Source organism: Citrus sinensis, chromosome 7 (genome assembly GCF_022201045.2).
Source record: "Citrus sinensis cultivar Valencia sweet orange chromosome 7, DVS_A1.0, whole genome shotgun sequence".
NCBI classification, from domain to species: domain Eukaryota; kingdom Viridiplantae; phylum Streptophyta; class Magnoliopsida; order Sapindales; family Rutaceae; genus Citrus; species Citrus sinensis.
The window spans coordinates 24,876,277-24,890,320 of record NC_068562.1 but is presented as its reverse complement, the minus strand read 5'-3'; the positions used below and the strand labels follow the sequence as shown (position 1 = coordinate 24,890,320).

The following is a 14,044-nucleotide window of genomic DNA, read 5'->3' as shown; positions in this document are numbered from 1 at the left end:
GCAAAAGTATTTTGTCAACTTATGGTATACGAGTGATACACTTGAAAAGTGTTGTAGCACTTTTGATACTGGTGTCATTTAAGGGTATATGGCTGATAATTTCCCTTTACATTATATACACTAAGGCATGTTTGGTGGTAGCTTTAAAGCATGAATTGGATATTTAGATGGGTAAATTTCGAATTATCCCCTTCTGAATTGACTAGTTATAAATCATCCTTTTACTTTTGGTAACCTCAAGTTATCTTTATTTTCGTTGAAAAGATAAGGCAAAAATGACAGTGGTGTTGATGATTTTTTTTTAAAATCCATTTAACAAAAATGATGTTAAATTTAGATTTTAAAAAGTAAAAAGGTGATTTCAAGATAATGTTTTTGTATTAAGATAAGAGGAAAGAATTACAATATGTTCTATTTTTACTATTTTAAAACATTAAATTAATTCAAGTAAACTTTGTGGACCGACCCATTGGAGCGAGCTCAGGCTAGCATTAGTTTATGGACCATGAGTCGATTGGTCTGCAAGCCCCCTGGAGTTTCAATTCATTTGGCAGTCCGGCCTGCCCATAAGAAACCTGCATTTAAAGCATTTCTCATTTTAACATAAATATTTTTTATGTCAAATTTTAAATCTAAAAAATCAATTATTCCATTTATTTTTTTTTCGAATAGTTTTTTTTCAATCATGAAAATATTGATAAAAAGAAACGATTGAAGAGTTTTAAATTCTTTATCAAATATTAAAGTTACTTTAAAGGGGCTTCTTGGGCTTATCCACGTAAAGCCTGCCAAGCCCACCAAAAATTGAAAACTGGAGCCCTCCTACATTTCTTTTACCCAGCAAATATTATGGTAATTGCATTAGATTCAATTTTGGAAAATTTATAAAAGTAATCATAAAATTTTTACTATTTTCACAATTAACTCGCTAAACTTTTTTATATCAACATTAGTCAAATACAAACTTTTCTCCCCAAATTATCCTTATTTATAAACTAAAAGTAACTTTCTTTCTCCCATTTTATCAAACCAAACGCAGCTTTACACTCTTGAATCATCACTGGCAACGGCAAACGCCGAGGGCGAATGATAAAAGTAAAATCCGATCATAATCTATCCGGATCCAACACTAATCTGCATCACTAAGTGGTATGAATTATTTTCTGAACTTGCGAGAGAGTTTCAGTGCGATTGCTTGTTGCGGCATGCACCTGTCGCATGCCTGTCGCACGAAATTTTCCCCCGACAATCTGCCTTTTTGTGCGACAGGGTGAGGTAGATTCACCGACTCTGCCTTTTGGTGCGACAAGCTGCCTTTTGGTGTAACGGGCAGCCTGTCGCACCAAAAGGCAGATTCATTGCAACAGACTCTTTATTAATTTAATAGTGCGTAATTAATTTTTTTTTTTTATAATTTCAGGCTTAATGGATTCAGTTGTGTTATGATGGTTGGTGGGAGATGTTAGAGAATGGCCGTATGGAGTATGTGAATGGTAAAAATAGAACTTTTTTTTGTTGGGAAAAATTGTCTGTTTGATTAGTTTTTGGCAAGAGTATACGGGGTGTTACAAATATCCTAATGAATATAATATCATAATAAAGACAACTTTGAGGTCTAGTAACACATTATATCGTATATGTGTATTGCCCATTGATATATTTGATGATGAAATGGTGAGAGTTGGTGCTATATAAAGTAGCATTTAAAATAAGGAAATGAAAAGTCAAAAATTTCGATTAAATAAATAATAGTACTTATAGGTGACCGACCTTATAAACCTAACCTGGAATGCGTGACATGTAATCCTTCAGAGTGAGCCAATATTTTTTGCTACTCTTCTTTGCATTCGGCTCAAGGGTTTGTAAAACGTCCCCCTGCCATGAATTCAACCCAAAATTATAAGTATACAGAACTTGAATTTAGTAATGTTAAAAAAAAAACAATACATATTACTTACAAGACGAGATTCGTCATTGAAGAACGAATAAACCTTAGCAAAGTTGATTTTCGAAGAAGTCATGGGCTTCCATTGCACGATGCGGGGAATATTCTTCTTTGTTTTCACGACCCATGCTGATGGCAAACCTCTAATCACTTTGTAAATCCAAGCCTACAACAACCAAAGTGAAAAAGCTATTAAAACAACCATCAAATATTTAATACTACAAAACTTATTAATAAACAAAAAAACAACGCACCTGAACCCCGGATGTAAAGCCGTAAATATTGTACTTTTCAATTTTACGATATGGGTTTTCCAACCGAGTCGTCCTAAATTTCTCGTCTTTCTCGTACAGTACATAGTTAAGACTCTCGTATATCATTTCCCACGACAAACGACCCCATGGACAATTTTGAAAGTACTCTATATCATCTACTTCGTTAAGCCATGAGAAATTGATTTGACAATGGTCTTTTCTTCCATTTACAACTTTGTCCGCAAAATAAAAGAGCGCAGTCTTTAATGCTTCAATGTCGTCCATTGTCTCGAATTTCAACTTCTCAAATAATGCCTCAAATTGCTTAAGATTTATGTTGCGATGCAAACCATCAAAATACGTATTTAGGAGCCTATGCACCATTTTTTTATTTCTTAGTGCGGTATCTACACCATAGGAAAGTCCAGTAACCAAGCACCATTATGTAATTGACAAGCGTATCAAATGCTCACCAATTTGAAACCATAACTGATCTTCCTTGTTGTCTTCTCCATGGGTCACTTGCCTAACCAAAACATTGTGCGAAATTACATCACTAAATGGAAAGCTTCGACACTCCAAGAAATGCCTAAATATATCCTTCTTGAACATATGTAATTGCCGCTTAGTTAATTTTCGCTCGATGGCTTTTACGACTATAAATAAGTTACACATGCTCGAAATTCGACCCGGGAAGTGATCGGCATAAGCAAAATACATCCTACCTAGTTCGTTTTTGGATAGTTCTGATTTTGCCATGTATCTGTAATATTATAACATTATTACATTGCATTTACAACAGAAAAAAAAGGAAATTGACTTCACGAAAAAAAAAGACCACTGTAATTAGGTGCAACAGGCGCGCGCGAGCGACATCGCGCCTGTCGCACGTCGAGCGCACGTGTGACATCGCGCGAGGCGCGCGTGCTGGGCGCCTGTCCGTCGCTTGCGTAAGTTTCCCTCCTCCACCTCACGACAATTTTTTCACCCATGCACCACACCAACAACTTCACTCATGCACTTAACATCACAAACTCCTTTAATCTTCACTCACCATCAGAAACACAACACAACAATCACAACATAGAACAAGAATAGAAAATAGAAATTTAGGGTTTTTTACCTAACCTTTAATTTCAACTCTTGACCGAATTTAAGTAAGTGTTGGCTGCCGAGAATGACTCCGGGAAGCCGCCGGCGACGAGTGAACAAGTTGGAAGTGAATTCGGTTGGGGGGGGGGGAGAGAGAGAGAGAGAGAGAGAGAGAGGAAGGAGAGGGAGAGTTATGGGAGGGGTATTTTCGGTACTAAGGATGATTATTGGCTAATGTTGATAGGAAAAAAGTTGAGGGGTTAGTTGTGAAAATAACAAATTTTTTTAGGTTACTTTTGTAAATTTCCCTTCAATTTTAAAGCTCCCAACATCCAAGCCAATATTATGACACTATTAAGTATTCAATTAATCATATTGTATTGACTCATTTTTATCCAATATAATTATGTTGAATTTTTTTAATTTTAAAATTTTTTAGGTATATTTAAATTTTAGAAAACATTTTAAGAGATTAAATCTAAAGTAAGATCATAGTATTTTGATCCCAAGTAATTTGGCTATTAATTTGAACAGCCACATCAATATAATATCACTTAGGAGCTGTTTGGTTGCCTCTGTGTGTGGGTGTTAGGATCGGATAATTATGGGAGAAAATAATTCTAGCAAAAAATAGAGTTAGGATAAAGCAATCCCAAGGTCCACCATTAATACTGTGAATAGTTGCAAAATCTATCCTATGAAAATAAATTTTTAAAGCCAAAATCTTATTCTACACTATTAAAAGGAATAAGAGAAAATGAAAGCCCAAATTGCTTGATCTCTCAGTGGAAATGTGCTTGCATTATCTCTTATCTTCAATATTTTTAATTCTACACTATTAATTCTAACAGCTGACTTAATCAATAAAATTTCTCAAAATTTGGATTACATTTTTTAACTGCTATTTTTTTTATATTTATTTTCTTTGAATTTACTTACTAATTTACTTCTGGTAAGTACAGTGTTTTACTTCTCTTTTGTTTATTGGAATCTATTACAGAAAATGATGAAATAACTAAAATTTGTCAGGTTAAGAGAGGAACTGGTGACCTCAGGTAATCTTTGATTACACTTCCCCGTCTTTATTCAAAAAACGGCATAGAATAAATAGTCAAAATTACAACGTTCAAATCCCTTAAAAATAATTAAAGAGTTGCAATTAATCCCTACTGCAACCACTTCCTACGATAATATAGAAGCAGTCTGCAATAGATTAGGACTACAAGTTATCCGCTAACTTTTATAGCCAAATATAAGAATTAAAAATAATAATTAAATAAAAAACATATTAGTGCCCTTAACAACTTCTTCACCCTTAAAAAACAGCCTTTCCTTAAGGCCAAACACTTGAAGTTAATTTCCAAAAAACTCAATTACAATGGTAATGAAATTTCAGGAGTTCCATCAATAATTTCCATTTCTTTATCAGCACCACTATTGTTGAAGCAAGATTGAAGCATAGATAATTTTTTACAACAATGTCTTGGACCACATTGTCCATTGCATTTGAAGGACAATCCTTTCTTTCTTCTTCCATCTATCTCTTCTGCGATTAGTCTTTTGATTAGTATTGATGCTGAATCATTTGGAGCTTTAGAATGTGTGGGCAAAAATTTTACTGGCTTTTGAGTAAGATCACGAGCTTCGTATAATCGAGCTAGTCCAATGGCTGATGTCAATATTGCTAGTCTATCGACAAGAACATTAGCTTTAATTGTGTCTTTTAACTCACTAATGAAAGAATTGCCTCGTTGATCTTGTGAGAGACATCCCACTTGAGCTAAAAACTTCTTAAACTAGGTCTAATAATCACCCACAGAGCCGACCTACTGCAATTTAATTAGTTCACCAAAAAAGTCCTGAAATTGAGTGGCGCCATATGTGGCATGTACGCCTTCACAAAACTCTTTTCAAGTCATAATTTTTCCTTCTTGTTTGATCAACTGGAACCATAGTCGAGTGTCTCCCTCTAAATGGAATGAAGCTAGTGCTACTCGTTCTTCTTTTGGAGTTTGATGTTGTTGAAAGAGCTGCTCAACTCTACATACCCAACTCGTCATATCTTCAGTGCTATTGAACCATGGGAAATCAAGTGTAGTTAGCCTTGGAATATATGACTGTTGTGTGTTGTTTTGACGACAGTCCATGGTTTTCTCAGATCGTCTCTGATCAGGGGGTGGGGCATTAGAGTGTTCTCCTTCCTCTCGTTCTATAATGGTCTTTAGTGGGGAATCTTTTGAATTAAGCTTCCCAAACAGCTCATTGATCTTCTCTAAAATCTGTTGTTGACTGGTCATAAAAGAACCTACATTCGACTCTAACTTCTCCACCCTTTCATCCATGTCCATGCTCTCATACCACTGTGGTACGTACTATGGTTTACTTCTTTGGAACCTATTGTGAAAAAGGATGAAACAACAGAAATTTGTTAGGTTAATCGAGGAACCCTTAACCTCAGGTAATCTTTGATTACTTGAATGAAACTTTCCCATCTTTATTCAATAACGACATAGAATAAATAACCAAAATCATAAGCAAACCTAACTAAGGCCGAGGAGGGGCTCCAGTCCCCTTTAAGCTATTAATTTTTCTTTTAAATGTATGTAAGTCTCTTTTGAAAGAGTTAAATAAAAAAAAATTTGAACACATTTTTTATTTAAGAAAAAATTTATAATTTAGTAGTAAGAGTCTTATGTAATAGTTTTAGAATTTGAGTTTTTGAGCTTAAAATGTGTTGAAGTGAATATTTAAAAAAAAAAGTGCTCCAAAATAAATAATTTTTTTCAACAAACCCCCTACTTTTAAGGGCTTGGGTCCACCAGTAGCCAAAATTATAATGTCCACATCCCCTAAAAATAACTGAAGAGTTCCCCTACTGCAAGCACTTCCTACAATAATATAGAAGCAACCTGCAATAGAGTAGGACTACAAGTTATCCACTAACTTTTGTAGCCAATTATAAGAATTAAAAATAATAATTAAACCAAAAATACATTAAGGCCCTTAGCAACTTCCTCTCGAAATTTGAGATTATCTAATTTTGATTGAGAAATGATTGATTTCTGGGTAATTACTATGGATCTTCGAATATACGAAGTGGAAAAGGAGACGTGGCTGGAAAGTGGAAAAGGATCCATGTGTTGGAAATTGGAAAATAGTTAATTTCTTTCGTTTTTCTTAACCTTTAAAATGCTTCTAAGTTATATTATATTTCATATTACATTAGAATTTTATTAAGGGTTAATTACTCCTGTGTAACATATGTTTTGACAAATTTAAAAAAGATAACACATGTTTTGAGAATACTCAATTAGGTGATTTTCGTTAACTTTTGCTGTTAATTCTAGCAGACCAAAGGTAAAATTGAAAAAAAAGATTTTTTTTTATAAAGCCAAAAAGATAAAAATATTAGATGTATATAATACTTTACAATTCATACGAGATCTGCATCTTTATGTTTACAAATATTCAATAAGAATTTTTTTAAATTTTCTTTTTTATTTAACAAAAAAAACCATGTTAATTAGACATAGATTTAATTATATATATATATTTTTCTATTTAAAAAACTAAAACAAGTGCAGGAATAGAAACATCATTTTGTAACTAATTGTAGAGTAGAAATGTCATCTTGTAACTTACTACAGAGGTAGGAACGTCATTTTGTAATTAAGTGTAGGGGCAGAAACATTATTTTATAACTAATTTATTATTCCTGTTAACGGCAGAAGTTAACGAAATGTCACTTGATCAAATATTTTTAAAACATATGTCACCTTTATAAAATTTGCCAAAATATGTGTCATGCAAAGGTAATTAACCCTTTTGTTAATAGATATGTTCCATATTCTCACGTTAAAAGTAATAATTTAATGAGTTAAGCAAAAAATAGTAAAAAACTAAAAGTATAACATTAAATTTAACATAATTTAATAAAATTAATTTATAATTTACATTAGGCACTAGCCAATCAAATGGCACACCAAACACACAACATGATTATTTATAGTGCGACCCTATACTACACAAATACAACATAATATTATATTTAATCTTATCATATCTCATCCTATGTCCTTGAATGCAGATATTGGAATACCACTCGAAAACCCTAGCACTAATTTGTTAAATGGATAGTTTTTTTTTTATGGGAAATTATCAATCGTATACCCTTAGTTTACTCTGTTATCAAATTTAATACAACACTTTCAGGGTATATCAGTCGTCTACCTTAAGTTGACAAAATATATTTGTCGTCCACTAAACCGTTAGTTGCTATTTAAACATGATAACGTCATAAGAGTAATATGGTATTTTCATTTTATACAAGTGATAATTTTAGGGTATATAAGTAATAATAAGAGATTTTAAGGGTATACAAATGATAATTTTTAAAGATAAAATCGTCAATTCACTACCGTTAACTTTCAAACGACAACTAACAGTTTAGTGATCGGCAAATAACTTTTATCAATTTATGGTAAACGATTAATACACCCTTCAAATATTGTAGTATTTTTAATAAAAACACAAATTTAGAATATACAAATGATAATTTCTCTTTTTTTATTAAATATTAATTGTTAAACACATGACATGACTAATAAATGAGTCTGATTGGTATTTAAAAACTCTTAAAATAATTAATAATAGTCAATTTTGTATGGTTCCAAATTATATATATATATATATATATGCAAATGCTACTGATGCTAATGTGTCGTTAGTACAAAATAGCATAGTATTCCCCCACCTTCTTGGTGGTTATTAAGGGAGAAGGAAAAAAAAAATAGCATAGTATTATTCCTCACCAAAATTGGAGAATCTCTCTGCCGAAAAAAATAAAATAAAATAAAACTCAGCAGCTGCAAAAGGTTCAGCAACAATTTATGCCCATGTTAGAAAACTGACTAGACAAGCCACTGCAGCCAGGACCAGCACCAGCAGCAGAAGCAGACCCACCGCCAAAAGCACTTCTCTCAGGGTTCTTCACCATTGAAATGGCAACATTGCCAACGGAAGCACTTCTATTTTCTTCTTCAATATTTTTCCTGCCAAAAGCACTTTCAATATTTTCAGAACATTTTTGACACCCAGCTGATAGCCATTTGGAGTGCATGTAAGTGCTTGTCCTCCATGGAGGAATGTGAAGGCCTCTCTCTTTAAGGGACTGTTTGGCTGCTGAACAAAGGAGACTGATTATTTTGTTGAGCTTTTCTTCTTGTCCTACAAAAATTGATGGGAGTATGTTTGTGAGCTCCTTGTATGCCTGTGTTGGCCTCGCTAGCTCAAATTGCGACTTGAAATCTATGTCTACTATCAGCCTTATTGGCTCTTCAGTTTGTTCATCCTCAACCATTATGTCAATGTATTCATAATCTCCTGTCAAAATTCATAAATAAAAGACCATCAAGGAAACTCTTGATATTTAATTTTAACTATAATTTCCTAACAAAAATTGTAGTCAGTAAGAAAATTGAAAAATAAGACAAGGATTTAATACTGATCAAATGAGTTTGGGTTTAGTACTCATCATCATCTGAATTTGTGCTAAATACTGAATTGATGGTCAAGATTTAAATGTTAAACATTTACATCCTAAGTGCTCGAATCTTGATTCTTGATTCATTATTCAACAAGCGTACTCGGTTAAATTTATTCATTTTTCTTTATTCCTTATAAATATGCAACATATATATAGTAATTTTTTGGTTCAAGATCTTAAAATACGGGAGAAATTTGAGAAAATTTTTAAATTATGGAGTTTTAAAAACTTAAAACTTAAAGTATTTATAAAACGTTTAAACGATTTATGTATTTTTTCAAAATTTTTAGCACTTTAAAATTTCAGATCGAAACATTTCTAATATATAGATGATTCATAATTGTTTCAATCAAAATATATTAAAAAGAAAAAAATTGAAAGAATGAGAGACGGTTAAGAAGCCATACCAGCAGGACATCCCGAGGAAGTGGCCCAAGAAGTATGACAAAGAGAAGCATTAAAGCCATCCATTTTGAGCTTCCTCACTAACCACTTCTTCAAACCATTACTGCTTTTTAAAAGTACTCCATCTCTTCTGCTTCTCATCACAAGATGCTTCTTCACTCTCTCAAGCACCTCCTTCTCAGCTTCTGTATTTCCACTCCTCAAAATCTCCTAAAACCAAAACAAAAGTAAACCCACCAAAATAAACAAACAAAAAGCACATGAACAAAACAAATGAAACAAAAGAGAATTAAAATGAACCTGCAAAGTTAAGAAATAACTAGGTTGATGGTGATGTTGAAGAGAAAGCAAGCACTTCGAGGAAGATGGTGACGAGGATGATGATGACTCTGATGATTCTATAAAATCATGAACCATTTGAACAAGTCTCTCTTCTTCTTCTAAGCTACTCATTTGCTCTCTTTGCCTCGATCAAAATGATTTTTCCAAGGGTTTCTTGCTTTCTTTATGATATCTTAATTTGCAGACTTGATCGGTATGGCGGTGGAATTACAGAGCTTTATAATGATGACAGATGAGGTCATAATAAAATGTGTACTGTATAGCAGGTAGCACATCGGCATATATGAAAGTTGTACTACACAGTAACAATAATAAGTACTGAAATGCATTAATTAGTTAGATTAAATTAAAGGGTTTTGGGAAATATTGCTTGAGAATATCCTTATCTTTGGTTCGTCCCAAAAAAAAAAAAAACAAAATAATAATAATAATTAAAGGGGGAGAGAAAATGACACTTAAAAGAAAGGATCTCTAATTTTTCCAGAAGCTACTTCTAAGATTCAGTTTTTCTTGCGATTTGGTACAACACCAGATGCAGATGCTTCCACTGTTTTATGATGAGACTCCCCCCACACACACACACGCACGCATATATATGGCGTCTAAAAACGAATATCTCTATCTTATCAATTTTTAAGAAATGCTATTAAGATAATGATAATGACTCCATTTTTTGTTTTTATTTACTATATTGTGGGTCTATATATTAGTGTCGTATAGGTATATATAATTCATTTAATTGTTATATAACTCATTTAATTGTTAAATAATAAAAAATTAATCTGTGAGTGCTACTTTATTTGGGTTTTTTTTTTTAGTTTTTAATTAGTATAACTGGTAAAAAAAATTTACAGTGGTATAAAAACTCTAAGTTTAAAGTCTTACGCTTCATTTAGTATAATTTTCAAATAAAGTTTATTTAATTAAAACTTTAACTAATGAAACTTATACAAATAAAGCTTTTAGCAAAAAAAAATTTATAATCCTTAATATAAAAAAGAAAATCCATAAAATCATGTTAAATAATTATTTATGTTGATGCATTTTTTAGTAGTGTTTTGTCAGCAACTGTAATTTATGCCAGGCTCAAATCTGTGTAAATTATTCCTTCGAACTGTGGGACTTCTGTAACGTACATGTGGGCTTGAACAAATGTTTTAATTTTATAGTAATTGGACCCACCAATATGAATTTTATCATTGACCTTCTTATTATGACTAGAGTTAATTATTAACACATTAATGTCATTATTTATCCTTATCAACGTATTTAGCCTCAACTGACATCTTTCATGAACTAACTGAAAACCGGATGATTACCGGTTTCTTTCTTACTAAAATCAATATATATTATTGATTATCTAATGTTTTCGTAACACTTAATAGTTCTTTTGGAACTATAATTTTACAATATTATTATTATTTTTAAAATTATATTCGTTATAAATAAAATAAATCATATAAATTGAAATACTAAGAATAAAAAAATATAAGTTTGGGTGTAAAAAAAAATTAATAGTGAGAAAATTTTCTTTTATTTTTGTTATTTTTATAAAATTTTCTTATAACTATATATTTTACATTCTTAAAATAAAATATGAAGTAAATGACTCATTTGCCCCCCTCTTTTTCTCTAATTCTTTTTTATCCCAATGAGGTTTTTAAATATTATGAAAATAAAGGATAACTGTTACATATTGATTTTAGGATGGAGAAAACTAGTTGAATTTCATATAATCCTTAGCTTTTTTTTTTTTTACAGACTCATCAATCAATTTGTGTGAGCACTTATATATATATATCTCATTGCATTTTTGTGTGGATATAAATAGAGAGGATCCATTAATTAAAATGATATAAAAGAATTAAAATTCAATCCTTCTCACATTAAAACTTAAAAAAAATAAAAGAAAATAATGAATAGAAACACAATTAGTGCCGAAGAAAAAAAAATGCATGAGGTCAAAACAAGGCTCGAGGCGGTGGCCAATCTCAAATACAAAATTTTGATACGTAGGCATAAGATCTCCGAGAATAATTCAAAATTTTGAAATTTGAATTCCGATTCCAATACATGCATGCATACATATTCTTTGTTGGGAGCAAGACAATTGCAAGTGCATAAGAGATTACAAGAAAAGTTTGATGTGGGTTGGCAAATCGAAAAATGTAGATTGTGCATAATTTGATTTCAGTGATGGGAAAAAAAGTTTCACCATCAGCTTTTTTGACAAATGGAAATATTGGAATCCAATGAAATGTTAAATCAAATAGATTTTATGGCCTGAATTTTATGTACTATGATATCTTTGTGTGGGAATAAATTTTGAATAGTGGAAACCACATATAAATGCATTATTGTCGATTAGTTGTTCAGCCAAAAAGTGGAGTGTGTGTATTTCATTTCTGAATCAAAGGCATCACGCTTCATGCTTGTATTCCTCAAAATTCTTTGTTCAGAAGTGTGTCGGGTTCACTCGATGCACTATGCATACGTTGTTTTTACAAGGGGTATGAAATAATAAACCACTACACGAAATATTAAAAAATAACACTTTACAACATTAACTTTTAAAAAATAATAATTTATTATATTTATGTTACTCCTGTTAGTTCACCCATCATTTGGCTTATAAAATATCAATTTCTTCCTTAATGAATAGCTCCTAAAATAAAAAAAAATGATACAATTCAATGTCATGTGAATGTACAAGTCAACTATTTTAAGAGTTTGTTTTCGCTATCATTTTCTTACCTGCTCAAAGAAATGGCATTGATTTATATAATTTTCTTTTTATTTTAGGAGCTATTCATTAAAGATAAAAGAAAATTATCATTTTACTATCAAAGTTTTGCTGACATATCATGTCAGTACCAAGGTTTGCTGAAAAGTACATTTTACTACCAAAGTTTTGCGCCGTTAACAATTCACTACCATTCCGTTAAGAAAAAGTTAATGTTTAACGGAAATTGAGTTAAAAGTCTATGTTACCCCCAAGAGTTTGGTAGTAAAATGATAATTCCCCTAAAATTTTGGTAGTAAAATGATAATTCCCCTAAAAACTTAGTAGTAAAATGATAATTTATCTATCAAATTAACAAACAAATTTACTCTTACAGCTGGAAATGTCTTTGATGCCCTTATGACATCAGCAAATTTTTAACGTTGTTAACGGAACAGTAGTGAATTGATAACGGTGCAAAACTTTGGTAGTAAAATGCACTTTTCGGCAAACCTTGGTACTGACATTATATGTCAGTAAAACTTTAGTAGTAAAATGATAATATCCCAAGGTAAAATTGGTATTTATAAGTCAACTAATGAAAGTGATGGAAATATAGTAAATTGTTATTTCTAAAAAGTTAATGCGGTAAAATGTTACCTTTTAATAGTTCATATAGTAGTTTGTTATTTTGTAATACTTGACAGTATGAAAAGATAATTTTTAATAATAAGTTATTTCCATGAAAGTGAATAATACAGTGGGACATACCAAATGCACCCATATAGCATTCGAAATTTGTCTTCTTAAAAAAAAAAATTCTTAGGGTTAATATGTATTAGAATGAAGTGTTTGGGAATATTGTCTTATTCAAATTTATTTTTAATACGCATTATCGTTTGTATATTATTGAGATATATTTGATATTATGTAGATGTTTGAACTAGAGAATAGTGGAATACTATTTACATTATTATAAATTAAATTATTAACCTTTAAGTGAATAATAATTCTTGATTATCCTTAGCAGATTCTCAAATTTTGAGAATCTGTGAGTAGAGTTCGTATGATTTTTAAACAGTTAAATTATGTAAAACACTTTTGTTTTATGTTAGAATTTTTTATTTCATTCATTTTATAACATAACCTTTAAAAAAAAATTATTAAAAGATGTATAATTTTTCCAAACAATCTTATAACAAACTAGCTAGAATCAAAATGCTTTTATTAAAAAAATCTGTACTAATAGAAGAAGGCTTAAAGAAATTCTACTTCAAAAGTTACATCAAACAAACCTTTAAAAATATTATCCTCCAAAGTAGATAAGCTTACTATTAGTTCATATTATTTAATTAATGTACTTTGATAACTTTCAATTCCATTACTTTCTCTTTCCACTTATGACCCAAAAAATATTTGAAATAAAATGATTTTACAAAGTTTTTTTTTTGAATACTGATTAATCATCAGATTACTGCATTACACAGATATTTACAACAACTGCTTTTTTTTTTGAATACTGATTAATCATCAGATTACTGCATTACACAGATATTTACAACAACTGCTATTGTAGCAGAGATATTATACTGATATTTACAATCAGATATACATAATTGGGACTTATATTATGACATTGAATTCTATGAAGTACATGCCCAAACAAATAACCCCTCACAGGAGAGGGATGTCCATACTCCACTCGCATTTCGCAAGGGAGAATGATTTTTTTTGGAAGT

At 31.0% G+C, this 14,044-nt stretch overlaps 1 protein-coding gene across 1 annotated transcript; it reads right to left on the bottom strand.

Annotated features, from left to right (window-relative positions):
• Positions 1 to 8,071: 8,071 nt before the first annotated feature.
• LOC102609588 (uncharacterized) lies at positions 8,072 to 9,947 on the bottom strand. The gene is made up of 3 exons (XM_006464556.4): positions 9,542 to 9,947; positions 9,244 to 9,451; positions 8,072 to 8,673 (listed from the first exon to the last, which is right to left on the bottom strand). Exons 1-3 carry the CDS (start codon positions 9,692 to 9,694, stop codon positions 8,168 to 8,170), a joined length of 867 nt encoding a protein of 288 aa, XP_006464619.1. The 5' UTR covers positions 9,695 to 9,947; the 3' UTR covers positions 8,072 to 8,167.
• Positions 9,948 to 14,044: the final 4,097 nt, after the last annotated feature.

What these genes read in the sequence shown, in the direction of transcription:
- LOC102609588 (XM_006464556.4), bottom strand. Translation starts at nt 9,694, where the DNA reads ATGAGTAGCTTAGAAGAAGAAGAGAGACTTGTTCAAATGGTTCATGAT. An exon ending in GTTATTTCTTAACTTTGCAG is followed by an intron (nt 9,452 to 9,541) that starts GTTCATTTTAAT and finishes TTTTGGTTTTAG; the next exon opens with GAGATTTTGAGGAGTGGAAA. An exon ending in TTCCTCGGGATGTCCTGCTG is followed by an intron (nt 8,674 to 9,243) that starts GTATGGCTTCTT and finishes GAATTTTGACAG; the next exon opens with GAGATTATGAATACATTGAC.